This window comes from Notamacropus eugenii, chromosome 3 (genome assembly GCF_028372415.1).
Source record: "Notamacropus eugenii isolate mMacEug1 chromosome 3, mMacEug1.pri_v2, whole genome shotgun sequence".
NCBI lineage: Eukaryota > Metazoa > Chordata > Mammalia > Diprotodontia > Macropodidae > Notamacropus > Notamacropus eugenii.
Genome location: NC_092874.1, coordinates 221,320,091 through 221,344,493, shown reverse-complemented (window position 1 = coordinate 221,344,493; position 24,403 = coordinate 221,320,091). Strand labels below are relative to the sequence as shown.

General features: G+C 38.9%; 1 protein-coding gene across 5 annotated transcripts; it reads right to left on the bottom strand.

Annotated features, from left to right (window-relative positions):
* Window positions 1-607: 607 nt before the first annotated feature.
* DNAJC22 (DnaJ heat shock protein family (Hsp40) member C22) lies at window positions 608-19,468 on the bottom strand. 5 transcript variants are annotated; one of them, XM_072654594.1, is made up of 4 exons: window positions 19,362-19,462; window positions 17,447-18,362; window positions 8,687-8,837; window positions 608-1,353 (listed from the first exon to the last, which is right to left on the bottom strand). In XM_072654594.1, the coding sequence occupies exons 2-4, from the start codon at window positions 18,281-18,283 to the stop codon at window positions 1,346-1,348; spliced, it is 996 nt and encodes a 331-aa protein (XP_072510695.1). In that variant the 5' UTR covers window positions 18,284-18,362; window positions 19,362-19,462; the 3' UTR covers window positions 608-1,345. The 5 variants fall into 5 exon arrangements, 4 of the variants coding, with proteins under 4 accessions (XP_072510695.1, XP_072510697.1, XP_072510693.1 ...); XM_072654596.1 differs by lacking the exon at window positions 608-1,353 and adding an exon at window positions 3,066-5,397 and having other exon boundaries at window positions 17,447-17,832; window positions 19,362-19,468; XM_072654592.1 differs by lacking the exon at window positions 608-1,353 and adding an exon at window positions 3,066-5,397.
* Window positions 19,469-24,403: the final 4,935 nt, after the last annotated feature.

Below are 24,403 nucleotides of genomic sequence, written 5' to 3'. Positions count from 1 at the left end.
AAGACCTTACGCGTCACCATACCTTGATCATTACTAACAAGGTACATTTCCAGATGGAGACAAAAGATGCCATGTCCAGAGAAGCTGAAGGCCACTGTAATCTTGTTGCATATACTTCCTGTGTTGGGGGCAAAGTAAATCTACTTTGTTAAATGTCCAGTGATTACAGTGCCTCATTTTGTCCCAACATCAAACCTGAACAAGGAAGATGCTCACATTAGAACCACAACTACGATAATAACCATTAATAATCCCTCAAACTACCAGGTTCATCTAGAGATCTTTGTTTATTTTCTATTTTTACTGTTGTTTGTTTTAACCCCAACTTTACTCTGTACTTCAGTTCAACTGATCCTATTTTATTGTAGGCTTAAATAATACCTGAAAACATCAATGACCATTACAATCTGAGTAATTGTCACTGAAGTGTGCTGTATAGGAGCTACAACTTCTGCATATGTCCTTGGAGTAATATCCATTCCTTAAAAACATAACAAAAGGGAAAAATTAAACACCTGTATGGCCTGAAATCAACTGACAGAGAACTAATTAAAGTTCTGGGATATATGGGATGTTCAGGGAGGACTAGCACCGCTGGTGTGAGAGCTTGCTGAGTCTTTTTCAGGGTAATTCATCCACCTTTGGTATCCACATTCACCAACTTTCACCAGTGGCTCGAAAAAGCTGTAGCATGTGCAGTGGCACACTAAATTGTCTCAGCAGAAAGGCTAAACGAGGTTGAGGGTCTCAAACCCATCAGGGAGTTAGGGGTATGTCTATGAATGTGAAGAACTCCCCTAGAGGATGAGAATGGTTTGTTCCCACAGCCATGAAGTATGCATTGTAGAGCACTTAGAACTTGGTCAGACATTGAAGACACCAAGGTCACTGAAAACACCAAGGTCATCCACTGTCATGTTTACTTTTTGCTTTAAAATTAGTTTCTAAGATTAAAAATGGTTAAGCACTGCATTGCTGATCCATGTGTTTTACTATTCAAATTCAGCAGAAGAAAGGCAGAAAGAATGGGGTGCCTAAAAGAAAAATTTCACAACTGTGGTATAAAAAAATTGTGAGAAAAAAAATCTTGGCTCAAGCTGAATAAAAGAGAATTATTGATTCATATAGTTTAATTTCCCATGCCAGGGAGAATATGTGGACCTGGATCAATCCTGGACAATGAGTCAGTAGTTTTGGTGGGAATATGGCTATGATGAGCTGGAGTTGGTATGAGAGGGGGTCTTTTGACTACTTTCTCTTTCCATTGTGTTCCCAAGGTAGTCTTGAAAGGAAAACCATTCCAGTGAAGGACAACTGGAATGCGGAGGGGCAGGATGCAGCAGGGTCACAGTTCTAGAAAGAAAGCCACATGTGAGAAGAGAAGTTGGAGTACCTGGAAAAGAATGATGCCTCCCACAGAATTGGAGCCAAAAGGAGAAAAACACTAGCCCTCCTTAGCAGAACAACGCTGTTACCTTAAATAGTACTGCTAAGTGCAGAGGAAAAAATTCAGAGAAATTAAATGACTCCTCTCTGTCTACAGGCACATCTAGGACTAATAATACCCTATTGTCTGTCATTTGACCTTTGCTAAAATATTACTAATGACTGAGAAGGATGTATTAATGTTATGATCATATTTCTGATAGAATTCCAACTTGCACATATATACGCTCATTTATTCATTAAGTGATGAGTTATAAAAGGCCATGGATACTCATGGAAAATATAAGACAAAGATAAGTCACCCTCCAGAAGCTTAAGATAATAAGACAAGATGTGCATGATAAACAACTAAAGAACAACTCCATGTCAACTTAAGAAAGTGTAAGTTAGTAGGAGTAGAGAAGGGATTCACAGAAGTCTGTGATGAATCAATTGCTTCAGGGCTGACTTGGTCAGGAAGAGCTTGAGTAAGATTGGACCTTGAAGTATAAAATATGATGCGCAAAAAAGGAAAAGGCATTTTAGATAGGAAAAGCAGCAAAGGAACAGAGGCAGGAGTGAGCAGGTCTTTCGGGGAAGGAAGTTGGGACTAAGTAGAGAAATGATAAGATGAGCTTGACAGTCAACTAAAGATTCTCTGAAATGTTTAATCCCTTTAGCTACACTGCCTCTGAGAAATCTACCAACCATTTAGTTCTATTGTCCCACCTTTTCATAGTGCCATCTCTTCTTAGAAGAGCTTAGCTTGTCTGATTTGGGGCAAAATATCTTTCTGAAGATATTTCCAGGGACTAAACGAGCTTGCTGCCAGTGCCTAGCAGTCACACTTCCATAGTCTATTACAATCTTGAAATGAAATTAAGGTCCAGCATGAAAAGGGTTAAACTTATCAAAGTTACATCTTCTTAATCAGAATTCTATTTTATTCTGGGTAAACCAGCCAGTGATTGCTGGAACCAGGGAATTCTAAGTCTTTGCTTACCATCAATCACAACAAAAGGACTTCAGGAAGTATGGGAGATATGGGGGAAAGTGATTGAAGGGAAAATAAGATTAAATAATTATTGGGATAAAACTTTTATTTCATATAGAAGGTTCATTCCAGTGCAGAAACAAAAAAGGAGGGAGAGGAAAGGAAAGCAACATGGAGTTGAGTAGAAAATCCAGTCCAACCTAAGGAGTAAAAGTCGTTGTATTACAAAATAAAAAGAATCTAAGACATCATGCATCCCCAAAATGACTCATACTATCTTAAGGTTCCTAAGAAGAGAGAACTTTGTTGGTGGCATCATCTGATCAAAAGACAGCTAAATAAACATGTAGTGGAAACTCGCTCTTGCTGGCAGACTACATGTAAATCTTGTTCACAATAACACCTTTCTCTCCTCTCAGTCAAAAAAAGGGTAATGAATTCTAAAAATGGAACCCATTAAAAAACCAAGCCTCAATTAGAGTTGGAAGCTGAATATTTTATAACTTGTCACAGCCTTATGGTGCCACCTTCAGGTCTCACCTAGAAATGCCACTGTCTACCTTATTTCCTTTTCCTTCCAGACCCTACATCAACCAAAGTAAATTATGAATTATCAAGAGTATGGAGTAAAAACAACAACAAGAGATCAACGTTGACATTTATTAAACAAAATTATGTGAAGAATAAGGAAACAGCATCCTTTATTTCAATTGCACATTTATGTATTTCTTTAATTGGACTCTTTCATAGAACAGGACAATTTCCATATCAGGTCACTTTGGAAATGTCCTCAGGTTAATGTCCTGGGGATTTTAAATTTTCCTTATTACTAAAAAAGAAAAAAAATAAAGGTAATATAGGCAATATTGTGTAGTGGGAGAAGTTTAAATAGAAAACTCAAAAAACCTGGGCTCTGGCCCTAGATGTACCAAAGCTAAGTTTATGAGCTTAGGCTTAATGTGGGCTTCAGGTTCCTCATCTGCACCATGAGGAGGACCTTTCCAGGTCTAGCATTCTAGGTTTCTAAGGAAAAAGTTAGGAGATGTTCCTTCCAAGCTCTAAAATAATTTGAGGATGAACTGTGTTCAATCTGTTTCATAGGACACCAGATTTATGTGCAATTTGCCTTCTGAGAGGGTAGTGTAACTCTAGTAATGATTCCATTTCAGGATACGCAAGAGGGCCACTACAAGGAGAAAGGAAAATCAGTGCACAGGGTAAATGTTTTTCATAGAATCACAGAAATTAGAGCTAGAGGGGACCTGAGAATCTTAGCCAGTCCAGTTTGTAGATTTTTGCAAATGAAGAAACAGTCCAACTTGAAGACCATAAAAGTATAAGCTGTTTTATGCAAACCAATGTTCTAAACCAATATGGACAGTCTTACAATAAAAAAGTCTTTTTTTCTCTATGATAGGCCATCAGATAATAAATATTGTATTAGCTGACATTTATATAGCTCTTTGAGGTCTAGTCATGAATATTCCATATATTAGTTTATTTGATTCACACAACACTGTGGCTGTAGGCATTATCCTGTTTTGTAGAGGAGGAAAATGAGACTGAGTTAGAGTGAATGACTTGCCTGAGGTTATTTTATATGTATGTATATATATGTGTGTGGGTATGTATATATATATTATATATATATGTATATATATATATATATACATACATAAAACAGGTGGATGACCCCCAAATAAAGTACTTGATCTTTTCTGCTTCCTTTTACCTTCCAGGAGGGGCAGAGCTGAATTTCATTGATTCCCACCTGTTACCACCCTGCCTACCACCCTTTTTCAAAATCAGAAGCTGTAAGAACCACACACTGTTCATTCAACTTTAGCCTAGGGCAATATAATAACCCTTCAGTTCACTTCCTTCCCGCCCCAAATGACTAAATTTTTATTGACTGAAAAGTTGTTTTAATATAATCACATTAGCTCAGAGACTACAGTTAGGAAAATCTCTAACATTCAGAGGAATTTTTAATTCTGCCCTTCTTTAAATTTTATGCATTTCTAACCATTTGCTTCTTTAAATTTAAGGAAAAAATCAAGATACAGGAAAGAGAAGCAGAGTGTTCTATTAATGCCTATTATTGGTCAGGCACAGGGAGGGGGAAATAGTGGAAAGAACTCCCCCTAACTTCTAAGGGATGATTACAATCAGCACCTTCAGCCTGACTTTTCTGTTTCAGATGCCTGCAGATCCACCTCAGCTCAGCTCTCTTTCATTTTCTTGTTTGACCTGTGGCCCTTATGTCGCCAGTTCTTTCCAGCCCAATTTCTTCCGTTCTGGGTAGGGCTGAGAACACCTTCTACCCCTCTGCTGCCACTACTCCTCAGCTCTTATAGTTGCTTCTCCCTCTCTCACAGACCATGTGTGTCTCTTTAAAAACGCCCACGTGTGACTCAGATCTGACATCTGGCTCGGAAAGAATCCAGATTTCTTTCTGGGCTAAGAATTAATCATTGTCCCTCAACTACAAATTTCAACATATGAGTAAGTTCTCAAACTCTTATTAGCAAAAGCTAGTAAATATGGAGGCAGGGTTTGAATCCATGTCTCTCCTGATTCTAAGGTCTCCATGAAAGTTAAATATCCTAATACCTCAAATTCAAATCCTATTTTTCTGGATTAAAAAAATAAAACAGAGATAACATAAAGAGAAAAAAACAACAACCCTGGTCAATTATATTACTTAAAAGGCATAACCTTTCTGTTAACAATCAATATAAAGTCTTTCAAGAGATCTTTGTAGAAGTGTTTTTTGAGAAGTGTCTATTGTATCTAAAACTGGGCAGGATGGAAGCAAAGGGCCACAGTGGGTTTACCACATATCACTAAAATATCAAATCCTTTGAACACTTCATCACTGTGTAGCAAGAAGCAGGCCCCAAAATAAGTGAGTAGAAGCAGAAAGGGCAACTCTGAGTATGCTCCATGGAATACAAGGAACAGCCCCTTGTCACATGCTAAAAAAAAAAAAAAAATCAACATTAAAAAATAAGCCTGAGGGATAGTTGAACCTGCCCAAGATCTCAGCCCCATGAAATTTCTTCCAATATTCCTTTAAAAAAAACGTAAGAAGCATTTCCTCTTTCTTCCTACTCCTCCCTCCCACTTCTGTCCCAACACACACACACATTGGAAAAAGAAAAAGAAAATTCTTGTGATAAATATGCATAGTCAAGTAAAACCAATTTCCACATTGCCTCTGTCCAATAATTTCTGTTTCATTCCTTATCTTGAGTACATCACACCTCTGTCAGGAGGTGAGTAGCATGCCTCATCACCTGTCCTGGAATCACAGCTAGTCTTTGTGTTGATGACCAGAGAGCCTAAGTGTTTCAGTTGTTCCTCTTTTTCAAATGATGTCATGATGTAAATCATTCTGTTTGTCCTTCTCGCTTCACCCTGAATTAGTTCTTTCAAGTGTTTCTGGGATTGTCCAAAACCATCCCTTTCATCATTTCTTATGGCATTATAGTATTCCATTCCATTCATTATTAATTTGTTCAGCCACTCCCCAATTAATGGGCACATCTTTAGTTTCGAAGTCTTTGTCACCACAAAATAAAAAGAGATGCCATAAATATTTTTTAATATATGGGTCATTTTCCTCTTTCTGCCATGCCTTTGGAGTATAGCCCTGGCAGTGTTGTTGTTATTGGTCCTTCATTCTAGAAGAGTACCATGGCATCAGAAAGGTCATGCCATGACTTGCAAGGGAATTGGATTTAAGTGAGGGAGGGCTGTGCAAAGTCACCATCCTCACTTTCTTCTCTGGAGCTATCTGGGTCCTAACACTGGTCAAAGGATACTCACAGTTTAGTGACTTTTGGGGCAATGCTCCAAACTGATTTCCACAATAGTTGTCTACCAACAATATATTTTTCAGCAGTCCATACAACCTTTGTCATTTTCCTTAATTGCCAATTTTGCCATTCTGATAGGTATGAGATAAAACTTCAAAGTTGCCTTAATTTCTCTAATTGTTAGGAATTTAGAGACGATTTTCATACCATCAGAGAAACTTGCTACAGAGAATTTTTACCAGTTGACTGTTTTTCCTCTAATCTTAGTTGCTTTGGTTTTGTTTGGGCAAAACCTTTTTAGTGTTGTGTAAACACAATTGTCCATTTACATTTAGTAGTCCTCTGTATCCCTTGTTTGGTCATGAATCCATAGGTCCTAAAGTTAATTTCTTCTTTGTTCCTCTAATTTATTTATAACATGGCCTTTCATATCTAAGTCACACATACATTTGTTTCTCTGAATATTCCTGCAGAATCCACTATCCCCCCCCCAAAAAAACCCTACCCCTCTCTCAGAATTCCCTTTTTTCTCCAGATACCATCATCCTTCTAGTCATCCATTCATGAAACTCTGAAGTTTCCTTAATTCTTTCTTTAACTCTCCCTCTCTACTTCCCCATCAAATCAATTGCTAAATAGAATCAAGCCTATGTCCACAACTTCTCTCAAATTCATTCATCTCTCTGCCCATAAAGCCACCATCCTAGTTCAGATATTCATCGTCTTCTCTCTCAGACTATTTCAATAGCTGCCTAATTGGTCTCCCTGTATCAAGTCTCTCCCTTCTTCAATCCATCCTTCACATCAGTGGTTTCAACTTAAACAGAAAAGGACCACTAAACCACATATAATGATCCCTGTGGGCTGCATATTGACCTAGAAAACCACATATTAGTATTATCTATGTTCCATTATATATTATTTTGTTAAACATTTCCCAATTACATTGTAATCCCTTGTTTGACATCTTTGTTTCACATAACCCACATAGTAATATTCTTAAAGGACAGGCCCAACCCTATCACTCCCCTCCTCAAAAAGCTCCATTGATTCCATATTGTTTAGTCATTGCTTTGTCACCTCATTTGGTGTTTTCTTGGCAAAGATACTGGAGTGGTTTCCCATTTCCTTCTCCAGTTCATTTTACAGATGAGGAAACTGAAGTAAACAGCGCTAAGTGACTTGCCCAGGGTGACACAGCTAGTAAGTATCTGAGACCAGATTTGAACTCAGGAAGAGTTCCACTGCACCACCTAGCTGCCCTGGCTCCATATTATCCCTTAGATCAAATACAAACACCTCTGTGTGACATTTCAAGTTCTCATCACCTGACTTTAGCCTACTTTCCCAGGCTTATGACACATTACTTCTCTTCATTTACTCTACAATCTAATCAAATTAGTCTGTTTTGTTTCTTATAAACAACAATCCATCTTCCATCTTTGTGCTTTTGCAAAGGCTTGCTCTCCATACCTAGAATTAATCTGGTCCTTCACTTTGCCTATTGGGATTCTTAGCTTCCTCCACAATTGAGTTCAAGAGCCTCTGTTTACATGAGGGCTTTCCTGATCCCCTAAGGTGCTGGTGGCTCCTTTCCTTCTAATAAATATTAATTTTTACATACTCTGTATTTTATATTTCTTACCATACATGAATGCCATTCCCCTAATAGAATATAAGCTTCTTGCAGGCAGGACTGCTTCATTTTTATCTTTGTATCCCTAGCCCATAATGTTACCTGATACATATTAAACAATCAGTCCTTACTAATTGGTTGATCAACAGTCCTATTTAGTGGATAAAATACAAAAGTAGTGAAATTACTAACATTTTCCCTAATCCTCCCAAACAGATGTGATTTCTGCCTCCTCATTCCCCTAGGACCTTGTTTCTTTCTTGGCACATGTCACCTTCTTGTGTTGTATCATATTTATTTGTGTACCTCTTTTAGAAGGAGCCATGTTTTCATTTATATGTCCAAAAGTGCCTGGTATAGTGCCTTGCATAGAATAGACACTCAATAAGTGAACAAACGTTAATATTCTCCTTGAATTTACCATTCCAAAGCTACCATCTCCAGTATATGGAAGAGGGGGAGGGACCAAAATAGATGACATGTGTCATGAAAGATTAATCATTTCTTATGTTTCATAGCATTCCCCTTGCCCCATCATTATTTAAGGTTTAAAAACAATACAGAAAACAAAAACCATGAGATTAAAGACTTTACCACAAATCCAGATTTCCTAATGCAGTAAAATCTTTTCATTCCCAACAATAAAAAGCAGCTTCATGCACCACTCCCTCCCTTGATACTGTTGGGAGAAACACAGTGAACAAAATTACAGAGTTTCCCAGGAAGAGCCCATGGTAAAGGACAGGCTTCTTAATACTTCATTGTCTCCTTTTTTAACTTGTCAGGAGTCTCTGGACTTCCTAGACTTACTGAGGATTTCATAAGCAGCCTGGATCTCTAAGAAATGTCTTTGAGCTTCCTCCATTTGGTGCCTGTTGTGATCTGGGTGCCAAATCTTCACTAATTCCCGGTAGCTCCGGTTGATTTCATCAGATGTTGCCCCATCACTAAGGCCCAAAACCTTGGGGAAAAGAAAAGAAGCGGACAAACTAGAATCACATGGGTTGGCAATGATTGAGGTCCCTCCACACAGTCCATTTTGTATCATGTTCTAGTGTATGTTTTTGCGGACAATGAGTGTTAGACCATGGTTTTAGACACCCTAGTTGATAGATAACTCCTTTTTTTCATTAAACAAATATTTGTTCACCTGGGTTCTCTAGATGGAGCTTGCTAGCATATTCCATGACCCCAAAATTATCATCAACCACTTAGAAAGTGTTACAATTGTGTGATATATTTTTTGGTGCTTCCCCTAAATTACTGTGAAGCAACCACCACATTAACTACCATGCATGCATACACACAGAATCATACAATTAAAGTTTATGTTGACCTCATCTTTTAAAAATAGAATGCAACATTCCTCAGAAAGAACATTCAAAAAAGTTTTTCCATTACAAGTACTTCATAAATATCCACTGAACAAGAGTTGAATGAATCACTTTCAGCTAGGGGGAATCTGGAAAGACTTTCATGGAGGAGGTAACATCTTAAAGAATGGGTAGGATGTCAACACATAGAGAAGAGCAAGAAGGATATTCCAAGAACTGGAAACAGGGTTAGCAAAAACTTATAGGTAGGAAAGCAGAAGATGGAGTTCTCTTTTGCTGAAGAGTAGACTATGGAAGGGGGACTAATGTGAGAGAAAGCTGGCAGGCAGACTGGAGACAGAAGGTGGAAGGCCTTCCATGCTGGACCAAGAAGTCAACAATTTACTCCATAGACCATGGGGAGCCACTGCAATCTTTTGAGAAACGGAATCGTCATAGTAATAGCTAATGTTTATATGATGTTACTATGTGCCAGACTTTGTACCTTTAAGTACTTTACAATTATTGCCCCATCTGATCCTTACAGCAACCTGGAGGATGGGTGTTACTATTATCCTCATTTTATAGATGAGGAAACTGAGGCAAACAGAGGTTAAACAACTTGCCCAGGGTCACACAGCTAGTAAATGTCTGAGGCTGACTTTGAATTCAAGTCTTCCTGACTCTGGTTCCAGCTGTCTATCCACTGTGCCACCTAGCTGCCCTTAGACCTGTACAATGGTGCTTTAATTTGAATAGGGAAATATATTCCTGGCGTGCTAGGATTTGCCTCCAGTTTTGTCTTCTTATATTCTGACTTGGACATGCACATGGAGGCAGCTGGGTGGTACAATGGCTAGAGCACTGGGCCTGAAGTCAGGAAGATCTAGGTTCAGATCTGGTCTCAGATATTTATTAGCTGTGTGACCCTGGGCAAGTCACTTAGTCTCAGTTTCTTCATCTGTAAAATGGAGATAATAATAGCACCTGCCTCCCAGGTTTGTTGTGAGGATCAGAAGAGATAATAACATTTTAAAATGTAAAATACTTAACACAGTGCCTGGTACACAGTAAGTGCTACATATGTGTTAGCTAGTATTATTATAGTATAATAGTATTATAGTATAATAGCATATTATCAGAGTATATTATATATTATTATAGTATAATAATAATTATCATCAGCATTATTAAAGCTCTTAGCATAGTGCCTGGCACATAGTAAGTGCTATATAAATACCAGCTATTATTATTGTTATTTATTATTACTGTGATGATACTAAGGCACCAGTTCTACGGCTTATCCGTGTAACTATATTATCACTGTCTGGACAATATCTTCATCCACTTAGTTTTTCCTGTGTGGATAGCTTGATCAAATTCTTTTGAATGATTATGGATCTCATTTAGGAAACTCTACTGTGTTTAAGGTCTTGATATAATCAGTAAAATATTATCTACAACTGGGAGCATGGGAAAACCTCATTATATTCCCTTTGGTTTTTGTGCTGAACATCCTATATGACAGTGACAAACACTGTGTACCTTGCCTTGTGTTATGCCTTGATTGAGAAGTCGACCCAAGATGGAATAGAAAGAAGAGAATAAGCTGGGTTACATTTTGGAAACTGTACTGTTATTGTTGTTGAGGCAATCATGGTCAAGTGACTTGCTCAGGGTCACACACCTAGTAAGAGTCTGAGGCTGGATTTGAATGCAGGTCTTTCTGACTCCAAGGCTGAGGCTCTACCCCACTGTGCTACCTAGCTGCCCCTGTACAGTGGTTTTAATGACATACAATAAAGGCTAATCTTTTCAACACCAGTATTCTTCCTGTTATGACTTGTAGGTGTGGATAATAGAATGCCATAGTCTTTAAGGTATTAATAACTGTTCATCCAAAGGTCAATGGAGAGATTTAAAGTTCATATGAATGGGTCACACATAGAAATCAGCAAGTATTTAGTTAGCACTTACTACATACCAGGCATAAAATTAACAACAAACTGTGCACCAAGAGTGACATAAAGGAAACTACCGAGGAGATATATGACTGCAAAAATAGTGGGGTGAAGAGGGGTGGGGTAAGGTGAGGAAAGGCCACATCAGTCATATAATGAGAGGAAAGGATGGATAGTTTGTGCACCCATTTGGTACCAGCACAGTGTCAGGAGATGTAGAGGAAGCATGTTAAATGGTTCTCCTATGAGAGTTTCCCAGATACATGGGCAAGAGTAGAACAAGATGAGGAGGCAAGGATGAGTAGCAATCCTGCCATTTAAAGGAGAACTGGCATCAATCATATCATAGATCCATTGAAGTTAGCTTCCACTTGGAAATATCCATAGGGATAAACTGGTTCAAAGGAGTTGAGGTAAGCCTACACTCAGGAACCTTAGGGAAATGGTTTTCTTTCTAAGTCATGGGCTAGAAGAAGTCATGCAACCAGGTCAACTGGAAATGCTAAAAATTTATGACATTCAATCTCACTGAGTCCCAACCAATGCATAATAATCTTTGATTGATGCTACCATGAGTCGCATGGTGACTTTACCAAACTTTGTTCTCTTTCTTCAAACCAATCTCACTACTGTCTCTCAGCAGATAAACTCTCTGTTTACTTTATTAAGAAAATCAAAGCCTTCTATTGAGTACTCCCTTACCTATTCTACTTAACACCTTACACCCCTTCTATATCTTCCCTTGCCTTGCCCTTCTCCTTGGTTCTCTACTTGTCTCCTTGAATATATCTCCTTAAAGAGATTCTTTCTTTGATCATTCCTTCTCTCATCTCCAGTCTCTCCCTATTTACTGGCTCCTTTCCTATTGACTACTAACACAGTCTGGTTTCCCCATCCTTAAAAAAACAAAACCTTTCAAATAGAATTGGAAGAATAACAAAGTGGATGGGTGAAGGGGATCAATATCAAATTTCATTGTTAAGTCTGATAGCCCAAAAAAACTGACCTAAATTTGTAACTTCAAGAACAATTTCTCAATTGTTTGATTTGCTCAAATGATCAAAGAATATAATAAAGTTTTCAAAAGAAAAAATGAAAGTTTGACATTGAAACATCCTCCAAATCATTAATATTTTGCATTAATTGCAATCATTCTATGAATTGTAATCAATGCAATTAAAACACCTTATATTTCATCTTATGCCATGCAAATTGTCAGAGATTAAAAATATGGAAACATTCAGTCAATGCTGGAGGAGTTATGACAAGATAGGAACATGAGTGCTCTGTTGATGGAACTGTGAAATGGTCCAACCATTTTGAGTTTCAGTTTGAAATTATATGAGAAAAGTGACTAAACTATCCATAGCCTTTGATTCAGAAATGCCACTACTAGTTATATATCCTCAGAGGAGTCAAAACAGAAAGTAAGTTCCAATATGCCAAAATATTAATATCAATAGAGAATAGATGCCCCAAAATTAATAATAATAATAGAATTTATACAGTGCTTTATGAGTAGTATCTCATTTTATCCTTGTAAAAATCCTAGGAGGCAGATGCTAATATTATCCCCATTTTACAGATGAGGAAACAGACACAGAGAGAGATTAAGTGACTTGACCAAGATCACACAAATGTATGGTACAATTTGAAGTCAGGACTTCCTGAGTCCAGGATTCTATTCACTGTGCCACTGATGGGGGTGTAGCAGGAAAAAAAATAATGGTTTATGAATGTAATGGAATGTTATTGTGAGTGAGGAAATATGAGGAATTCAGAGAAATATGGGTAGATTTGTACAAATAGACTGAAGTAAAGGAATGATGGGAGTTGAAGGGGGAGGAAGTTAGCCAATAATGGCCCAGTTCTGGGTGGATGGGCATGAGGCCTGTTGCAAACCTAAATGGGGGGGGGGGGATTATATGAGCTAAGTATGTGATGACATGTGATGGAGGAGTCTTGTTTCTGATCCAAAGTATGAGCAGTGATGCTGTGATTATTTCCTGTCCACTTACTACCTGATGAAGAAAAGCCTTTTAATTGTCTGCTTGGCTTAACTTAGTGTATATACAAAAGAAGTTCAGCTGAGGAGCTTGACCTCTCTTTCCTTCCTGCTGCAAGGTGTAGGAATGATACATTAAGTGCTGACAGGTCCCTGGGAAGGTGTCCTTCCCTCCCACCAAGTCAGCTAGGGAGCCCATAAGCAAGTCTATGACTAGCATGGGGTTACTTCCTCCATCCAGTTTCTTTCTTTTGGACTTTTGAGATCCTAAAAAGTCAAAAAAGCCATCACATGCACAGTGTTGAAGTCCAGGAAGGAGCCAGCCTGAGCAGAATATATGACCTAGCCTAGCACTGCATTGACCCAGAAGTTGAATTATTTTTGTTTAACCACTTTTTCTTTATCACAAAGGATAATTCAATCTGGAGGAATGGATGAGAAATGAAAATGACACAAAAACAAAAGGCAACAATAAAATATTTGGATTTTGTAAGAGAATAAACGAAACACACACACATACCCAAACCCTTCAGTGGACCCTTTCATCATGTCAAGCTACTATTCCCTCTCTGTTTCTTTCACTTACAAACTCCATGAGTCATCTATAGCAATAATCACTCACTATCTTATCTTCCACTCACTTCTCAGCTCCTTGAAATGTAGCTGCACCACTCCACTGATACTGCTTTCTCAAAGGTTACCAAATGACCTCTTAACTGTTAAGTATTGGTGCTCATCTCCAATCTCTCTGCAGCTTTTGACACCACTGATAACCACCTCCTCTCTTGGTTTCCATGACACCATTTTTCCAGGTTCTCCTTCTTTAGTCTTCACTGCTAATTCTTTTTTTTCACTCTCATTCCTTAAATATGAATCTATCCCCCAATGCTCTCTGGAATCTGGCTCTCCAATAAATAGATATGTAGGTAGATAGCTAGAGGGATATATGATGGATAGATAGATAAAGAGATAGATGGATGGATGGATAGAGGAATAGATAGATAGATAGATAGAACAAAGTCTTCCCAGCTTTATTTTAAACTACTTCTCATCATGTACCCCATGTTCTAGTCAAACTGGACCACTAGCATTCCCATAACTCAGTATTTTATCTTCCACTGTGTTTTAAACTGCAACCTAGAATAGAAGCTCTGTCCTATCCCAAGGCTAGCTTCAATCTTAGGAGAAGCTCACAAATCACTCTTTAAAAAAAAAGAAACAAACAAACCTTTTCCCTATCTCCCAGGACTTCCTTTTGGAGCATCAAAATATGTCCAAATCTTTACAGAAAAAGTCAAGGACCCCTGAGGTCACAGACAAGTATTTTGGTTAACAACACATCAACACAGGACTGGTTTCATTGAACTAAGCTGAAACATAAAGACTAAAAAGGATTTGTATCTGAGTCCATAAACAGTCAAGAAAATTCTCTTTCTCTGACCTGTGAGTTTCTACTCTTTCTAGTGACCTACACATCCTGCAGACCCATGCTCTTATCTTAAGGTTCAGGATCTTTACCACTGTCACAAGGGGGAAGCGGTTTGGGTAGTTAGGGAGTCAAAAATCCATTCCCTACAGTGAATCCTTTTACTTCTAGGGGTCTATATGATCCTCTTGTAGCACTACCCTGGTGTGAAGGCTAAGGGAAAGAATCGGGGATCACTAAAGAGCTGACTCTTTTATCCTTAGATCCACCACAGTCCACATATTTCACAGCATTAGAGGAGAGTAAGAAATGGGTAATTATTCTACATTGTGGCTCTATCCCTTGCTATTTCTCCCTCTTGACCCTGGCTTGGTTCTAAAACAACTTCCCATGGTACAGGTCCTTGTAAATATCCAGAACCCCTCTTCTTTCTAGGAGTCATGGACCAAGAGTTCTTTTACTGGTCCATGAACTTCTTTGTGGTTTCTCCTTTTCTTGGACAACATGGTCCTCTAAAGGAAGCACCTTCTTTAAAGATGCAGAGGCTTCCAAAAAACTGGATCTATATGTCTACAAACTTTCTCCTCTAAACTTATTTTCTGCTCTCTAGCTTCCCTTTTCTAAAGTCCAAAGATTAGCTCAGGTGCCTAAAAACTTGCTGTGAATCAAATCACCCAGAACAAGGATAGTTCACATCCCAGGGCTGTACATAGGGTCAGAAAGATCTGGATTCAAATTCCCACTGAAATAGTTATGGGATTATGATCCTGGACAAGTTACCTCTGTCTCTCAGAATTATTGTAAGAATATCGTAAGGTAATATATAAACTGTTTTGCAAACCTTAAAGTACCATAGAAAATGTTTTATCAAGGAAGTATCAATATCAAAACAAAATCTCAAATCTAACATTAAGGGGGATGTTTATCCCTTGCATGAGGAAACATGCTCAATATAAGAATATCTTTTACCTTCCCCTCTCTTAATTATTTCCTTTAAGCTATTATTCTCTCTTTCTATTTCTTTAATTTCCAAACTCTTTGAGTCATCTATAGTCAACAATCACTCACTGCCTTATCACCCACTCAAATTGCTTTACATATATGGATATATATACGTATATATGTATATATATAATATACATGTGTGTATGTATGTATGTATGTATGTATTTGCATATTATTTCCCTCGTTATATTGTAAGCTCCTGAAGAACAAGGACTATCTTTTGACTCTTTTTGTATCCCCAGTGTTTACCAAAGTGCCTGGCACATAGTAGATACTTCATAAATGTTTACTGATTTGTTGGTTAACCTCATAATACCCCCATCTGCCAACTCTCACTCACAGGCTGGGGTCCTCTGCAAGATGACCACTCCAGGTTCAGGATCCTCTGTGGATCTGCACTTCTAAAATTGTAGCTCACAAGACCCCACCAATGCCTCTACCTTTAATAGTCATCCAGAAGGCATAATTAGTTCAAAGTAAATGCATCCTCTGAAATAGAATAGTAAGAGCAGTACTTACAAAACAGTCATCCCCCTTACCCTTCATAAACCTGAGGCACATTCTACCACAAATGCATATAGTATCTCAGTGGAAAAGGTGGGCACACACAGAGAATGCAATAGTAGAGAGGTAAACAGGTAGGAAACACAGGCAGCCAAGGCAACTCACACCTCTGGCTGGTACTGCAAGTCTCTGGTATCTTTTTTCCTCTAATGGTCCTCTGCTGGGAAGATCATTCTGATGGGCTCCCAGGGCCAGCTCCTTTCCACAGCTCAACCTGACTCTTCAGATAGATTCTGGGGGCCTGCTTTTGGCTGTATGCAGCATCTCCTCCTGGGAAAATTGCACTATTATAAGATGCTATTGCCCATGAATGAGGAAAGGAGAAAGAAATCCCCTTCTCTCCACCCCATATTTTAAAAGAGGTACAAGAAAAGAGTAGAATGCTTCCTTTTTGAGAGCTGTGATTTTCTTCCATACCTAGCTCTCTCTTCTCTACTGCCAAAACCGACTTTCTCAAATCTTGCTCTTGCTCATGTTTTTAAGGCCATCAGAGAAATGGCTAATCCTTCAGCCAATAAACAGCAACCCTATAATTCCATCAAGTTGATTGTAGAACTTCATTTTTCCTAAAGGAACACTTCTTTACACTGGCCCACCAAGTCAGAAAACTTACAAGATTCAGATGGGTCAATTTTACTTTTAGAATATCCTCCATGAATATCCTCAGGATGTCAACTCCTCCATGTTTTGTACCCTTTACAAATTAGTAATATAACCATTCAAAGTCCAAAAGGAGCAAAACCTTAAATCTTAACAACTCATTGTATCTGTTACCTGCCCGGTAATCCTGCAACTTCATTGAATGAATGGGGAGATTCAATTGATCACCCTTCCCTTCTAGGAGCTAAGTTCAGCTAGATTCCTCCTTGGGCACACTTGCTGTGGTTTATTCACAATAAGTTCTACCCCATTTCAGGAATGCATCCCTTCCTCATCTTAGCTTCTCAGAAATTTTGTCATCGTTCAAGGATTAATGAAGTCTTTCAGATCACCTCCCAAGTTATTAGTGATTTTCCCCTTCTCACAGTACTTTGGTTTTTTTCTCATCAATGTACATGTTTTATTTCCTCAATAGATTAATCCTAGAGGGCTAATATTATTGTATTTTGGTAGTGCTGTGCAACAGTAGGTGCTTAATAAATGTTTATTGAATTGGTTTTGGTAGATGTGAGCACAACACTGCCACGGAAGAATCATTAGCTCCAAAAAGACATTAACTAACCCAAATCCTTGCCTTAAAGTGGAGGCTTTGGTGAATTGAAAAACAAAAACAAAACCAAACCCAAAAAACCTTACTTGGTAAGCTAGCTGTTGTTTCTCATCCTGAAAGCTTCTGACAAACTCGAACAGCTTTTCCCACTCCTGAAAGGAGATACTGCCAAAACCAGGATTTCCCACCAGAAGCCAGATCTGGTAAGGTAGGATAAGGATAGACTCCATGATGCAGCTGAAGACAGGGAAGAAGGTAAACCAATACAAGAAGGAACCAAGTGTCTCTGTCATACACTGGAGAGTGGCAGCCATGTTGCAGAAGATGTTGTAGGCCACAGGCCCAGTGAAAGCCAGGTAAGCAAGTCCCAGGCGGTAGAGCCGAAGAGTGAGAGTCTCGACCCCCAAAGGGGCCTTGTAGCTCCGATGTCTCTGTGCTGTGATGCTGGCAACCAGGCTGATAGGCAGAATGGCTATGGGGTGGCCATAGAAAAGAGGAGAGGTCAAAAATGCTGCCCCTAAAGTACTCTTAAAGTCTGAAGTCTGGTTGCCCACAGTGGCCACTAACAGCACACCTAAAGCAACCGCTAATGGAAGACCTACAATATAGAAGCTGGTCATGAAGGAGAGGCTAATCAGGGCCACAAAGCCAAAATAGATGCCCACTAGGATCTGGGCAACAAAACGCAATGGACTTAGATTGGGTATCAGTTCTTCATGATTCTTCCTTTGTCTTCGGGCTTGGTTGGCTTGAGCCACAAAGCTGGGGAGCTTCCAGAACTCTAAGAGCCAACCCAACCCACCACCTCCCAAGGTAAGCATCCACAACAAGGCATGGCTATCACGCCCCAGGTATAGATGATGGAGCCCCAAAGGGCCCCCTATTGCCCAAAGAGCATAGGTTACCAGTAACCCCTTGGCCATTTGCTTAGGAAAGGGATCTCAGAAGCTTCACAGGTCCATTTGCAACTCATACAATTCAGAATTCAGTAATGGTTGAGCCCTTGAAAGAAAAATGGTACCATCTTAGTGGAAAGAAATCCTCAGCCTCTGAAGTAGAGAGTAGGAATGGTAGAGTTAAATGGCTAAGTCCAGGTTCTTTGTCATACCCACATCACTTTTCTCTCAACATTAGTCCCACCAAAGGCTAAGCCTAGAATTTCTTAAACCTTCCTAAATGTCATGCTGTCCTTCATTCCATCCTATTGTCTTTTAAACTTACCTTGTTTTACCAGTTCTTGTCTTTACCACCACCATATGTCAAATCTAAGAGCAGGGGCATTTTAAAATTCATTCAGTTCAGTAATGGAAGGCTTATGTGTAGAGAGGCACAAGTTTAAATGTCAGGCTCCAAAACTTAATTTTGTTAAATTATCCCTCTAAGCATACTTAAACACCCCCAAACACTTTCATCAGACATGTGAAAAATCTTTCAATGGTTTGCCCCAAACTCTAAACACCTTTAAAAGCCCTGACTCATAGCCTAAGTCTGTGGCTGCTCTCATCATATATGTTCTTCCTCTCCCCCCAGCTTCCGATACTTTTCCTCATTCTGGGCCCAGGCCAGCAGCATCAGACTGAGTCATAAAGATAAGCAACCTTGTTTATGTAGTGGCAGCTTTCACTTCAAATTCCATCATAGGGGGTAGGGAGAAAAGGTTCTTTCTAGGAGTTGGGGTCTCCCTGAAGGACATAGAAGCTTTTCCACTAAAGAAGCCTTGAAAACCAGCTATAATATGGCCACATTACTACCTCAACCCAATTCCGAAGAGCCATTCTGCCCACCTTCAGAAGCATTCTCCCTCCCCTGCCTCCATTCTAGGCTGCCCACTCTCTCAGGTCCAGTTATGACCTACCTAACACAGACTGAGAAAATCTCTAGGATGACAGGCCTGTGGGTGAAGTATCATTGCTCTTCCTACCCCATTCTACTAGATGTGTTAAAAGTGTAGTCCACTGAAAAAAGATTCAACAATCTCAGTTAAGTTTCTCTTCAGCTTACCCATCAGCTCCCTTAGGTTGAAGAAGCTACAGCCTATTCACTCTCCAGCTCTTCAAATTCTCTCATCTAGTTGGACTTTGTACATCTCAGCCCACTGATACAATGAGCAAAGGTCATCTAGGCCCAGCTTTTCCTGATTCTTCCTCCAACCTAATCTACCCCTCCTCCTTCTCCCCCCTTCTTTGAGAGCTCTCTTCTTTCCCTAAGCTTTCCTTCTGCCCTTCTTGTCACTCTTTTTTTTCAGGGTGTGTACTAACCAGTTGATGTAAGTAAACATTCATTGCTTTCTCTGACCATCCACCTACCTGCCTCAAGTCAGGGCTACCCTTTCCTCCTTTCCTCACTCCCTCTGCTCCAATTTCCTGTCACTACCTCAGTCAGTTAGTTTGATATAAAACAATGGTCTCCACAGTGCTGTGAATACACCTACACAGAGTGTGCAAGATGAACCATGGAGGTGTAGGAAGAAAATATTAGAAGTTCTATTTTAAAATAATAAAATATGCTTTATTAATAATTAACATGTACATTATCACTAGTTCCCTTAGCATAATGCCTGGCACATAGTAGGTACTTAATAAATATCTGATTGACTGATTGATTGTCCTCACTAAGCCTGAATGTCAGATGGTCATGTGCCACATATGGCAAATAAATTATCCCAAGGGAAGAGGAGTTCCACATGGTAGAACAGTTGACAGCGACACACTCATTCATTTGATTTCATTGTGTTTCATTTGTATAGTATTGTAGTTTAAGTGTGCCCAGTTAAGTGGATTTATTAATTATATTAGTCTTAACTAAGCTATCCCTCATAAAATGGATAAGTCGGTTAAAAAGATTCACACAAAGAAAGATAATACTAATTATTACAATACTAATATTGTAAAGTATAAATAAAGGTAAGAAATTGGCAGAGTTGGCACTTCTGTGCCAGATACATGGTAAAAACAATGATAATCTTAATCAGACTGACAGGAAGTCAGCTCCCAAAATTTTGTAATTATCATGAGAATATTATTTGAAATATGAATTTATATCCTGTTTTGTTCATGATGAACCTAAGTCAGGAGTTTTTAATCTTTTTTTGTATCATGTATTCCTTTGGCAGTCTGGTAAAGCCTATGGACTCCTTTTCAGAATCATATTTTTAAAGGCATAAAAAAAATCATAACATTACAAAAAAAAACCAATTACACTGAAATACAGTTATCAAAATTAAACAAACAAACAACTTCACAGACCCCAGGTAAAGAACCTCTGCCCTAATTGTACATTGAGCTATTATTTAATGTTAGTATGAAGCCATCACAGTTAGCAAGACATTTAAAAACTAAGCATTTGTTGCCAAAAAATGATGAGTCACCTATAAAAACTCTTGTAACTGCACACTTTAAAATTTAGAAACATAATTTTCTAGACTGTTTCAAAATCTTCCACAGGAAGAGTTTTCATGAATGTTGAATCTATTTATTAAAGATATAAAAATGCAACACCTATCAATTAATTTGCAAAGATTGATTAAAGTTAGGTAAGATTGGAATTTGACCAGTAAATTTCCAAAAACCTTTGGTGGTTGGAATTGCAAAATCTAGTAAGCACAGACAATGATGCCCTTCTTCCATTTGGCTACACATATTTTATGAGGCTTTTTTTTTAAAGCTATGACAACCTTTAAAACCAAGTATCGAAATAAACTGAATTCAGAACCAGATCTTTAAATTGCTGTATCACATGGTACTAAACTAAGATTTTAAAAAATAATGGAGTCTATGAAATTACATTGGTCTCACTAAAAATATTGTTTTAATAAAATATTATAGTGAGAACAAAGGGTTATTGTATACTAAATAAATAAAATAAAAAATTTTACTTCATTCTTTTAAATTTCTATTTTGTGTGTTAATATACACAATGTATTAGTATATGTATATGATTTCCTCAATTTCTTATCTCTTTTCAATAGGGTTTATAATAGCACCTATTTCACAAGGTTGTTGAAAGGATCAAATGAGATAACAAACCTATGCAAACATTAAAATACAAAATAAATTTTAGTAAATATTACTGATAATAATGTGCAATGAGAAACACATATTAGGTACGTGCTCAATTTTTTTTAATTGATAAGATTTTGAGGTAAAAAATATTTGGAGGCCACTGATTTGAGGACTTGAATATTCCTTAACTAATCTCCCCATTTGCTAAAAGAGGCCAGCAAAGAAGGGCTGAAACTGCCTCATGGCACAGGCTGCATGCAGAATGTCAGGTAGGTCATCTAGTTTCACCTGCACCAGGTCCCAGGGGTGCCTAGTGAATCAAGGTCATCACCCCAGCCAGACAGGAATGTGACTCAAGGGAGCAAGCAATCAAGAAGGAAGTGAGTCTGCCATGTTTAAAAAAAACATACATATACATAAGCATACAACCTCAGAGACATCCTCACCTCCTTACTGCTTCATCCCCTCCCCCAAAACAGTTGCTAAGTGTTGTTGTATCTCTGTCTATCATAACTCTCAAATATGTCCTCTTCTCACTCACAAGGCCACAGTTATAGTTCAGATTGTCATCACCTCTTATCTTAACAATTGCAATATCCTCTTCAATCCATCCCCTTCCTGGCCGCTTCTGTGATATTTTTAAAGCACTGGCCTGACCCTGATCCTTCCCTGCTCTAAAAACTCCAATACTTTCTTATTGCCTCTGGTAATAAAAACAAACTCCTCTTTTTAGCATTTAAAGTCCTTATCAATCTAGTTCCACTCAACCTTTCCAAGCTTATTACTCCATGATGGTCTAACTACGTTGGTCTACAAGCTTGTCCTTACATTCAATATTCCATCTCTCTTGCCTTTTCAAAGTTGTGCTCTCTTCCAGTCTACTGGAATGTCTTCCTCAATTCTGCCTCTCAGAATTCCTATAGATTTTTTTCAAAATTCAGTTTACATACTACCTTCTCCATGAAATTTCCTGATCAGTCAACAAGCATTTATTGAACACCTACACTGTACTGGTCACTGAGGATATAAAGTAAAAAATGAAACTTCCTCTGCCCTCCAGGAGCTTACGTTCAATAAGGGGAAAATATATATTTATATGAACATGAACATGAACACACACACACATATTACCTGTGGTTGGGTGTCCCTTTCTCAGAAAAGCTACTGTTTCAGACTCACAGATTCAATCCTGATGGATTCTGACCCCCAAGATCAGACTTTTCTCAAATTCTCTCATTGCTATTGTGCACACAATCATCTTTACAACACAGTTCCTGTCAGGGTTTCCCCCAAAAGAGACTAAGAAAGTCCATTCTAGTAAATGTATTCAATGTACAAAGTAGATATCAAGTATAGGACAGTTATTTATTCCTCCCACCACAAAAAAAGCTACTTAAAACATTAAAGATTCATAAGTGAGCATTAGCAAATGTTTAAAGCATAAAACAATAACTAATCACATTGAGCATACTCCCCTGGGACATAAAAGAATTTCAGGACAGTGGAATATTCCTTTCAACTTACAGGTGCTTGCTTGAGTAACTCACAAGGTCCACCTGGCCAGAGCCTGACAGGCTTTCTTAGTTGCAGCATCTTTCTGTTGGTGGCCATTTCCTCCTAGAAGTGATGTAGTCCCAGAAAGCACAGACCCATGGGCATCCAGTACTAACTGAGGAAGGCAGGGACCCTTAGGTTTATTAGTTAGCCACCAAGACTGGAAACCCATTTCTCAGAATCAACAGTCTGTAACCTAGGCGGGGGAAAAAACAACAACATAATAGATTCAATATCAAGCTCATCCAAGCAAGCACACATTATCCTGACTATGCTCTAGATTTTTAGTTACCATTACCGATGGGAGTGGGGGGAGAGAGAAGAAATCTCTCTCCTCCTCAGAAGTCCAAGCAACCTGCCCTAGTCCTCAGCAACGTGCTCAATAAAGAGAATAGCTTTTCTCTCTTTATATAACCTACTGAGTAGGCGGCTCTTTATAGATCATTTGACAACCACTTTCAATGCAACACTCCCCCACTACCCGCCCTCCCTTCCCCCTCTAGTTACAGGGACCATCGGACCAACCAGAAAGCTGATCCCCTTTTCCTCTATCAAAGGGCTAGAGCACATGCTCCATGGGATGTGCTCCAGTCCAACCCCTCTATGTAAGCAGAGCATATACAAAAATAAAGTTAACACAAGGTAATTTTAGAGAGGAATGGCTATGGGGGAGATCATAAAAGGCTTCTTGTGGTAGATGTCCTTTCAGCTGAGTTTTGAAGCAAAAGAGTGAGATGAGGCAGAAATAATGTCCAGAACGAGTAAGTGAAAAAGGCACTAAACCCCCAGATATTAATTCCTCCCTGAAATTACCTTGCATATTGACCTTATTTACATTTTGTATTGACTTATATGTGTACATGTTGTATACTCCATTTCTCCATATGATATGCTTAACAAATGCTTGTTGATTGATTGATCCAGTTTATAAATGCCCTTCAGCCGCCCGGCTCCAGCCCCATCCACCAGGGCAAAGCTGATGCCTCTAACCTTTTCACATGCCTCCCTGCTTCGTGTGCTCTTTTATTACTTCCTTTCTCCTTTAAGGATGCTTCTGCTGTTCATTTTAGCCTGATTTCACCTTGATAAAAATGCTGGAGGATAAGGAGCCGGGAGAAGGGCAGATCCTGACTCTCCCCACCCCTGCAGTACTGTGGGCCAGAAGTAGAACTGGCCCACGCAACCCCGAGTTGCCTGGTGAGGTTCCCCTGCTCTGCCGAGGCATACAGACAAGGGGAGGACTGGACCTACTTTCTTCCTCTGACCTTGCGTACAAGGATGGCTACAAGAAAAACAAAAACCAAACTGATACTCCTTGTGTTTTCTAGTCCCACCTATTATTTCCCCCCTCCCATAGCAGTCATTGCTTAGCCTCTAAACCTGTAATTCCCTACTCTCCCAAATCGACCCAGTCTAACCTCTTTTTCTCCACCCCTGAAGAGGGTCCGAGGTTCCCTGGGTGGGGGGGTGGGAGTGAGGAAGGCCTAG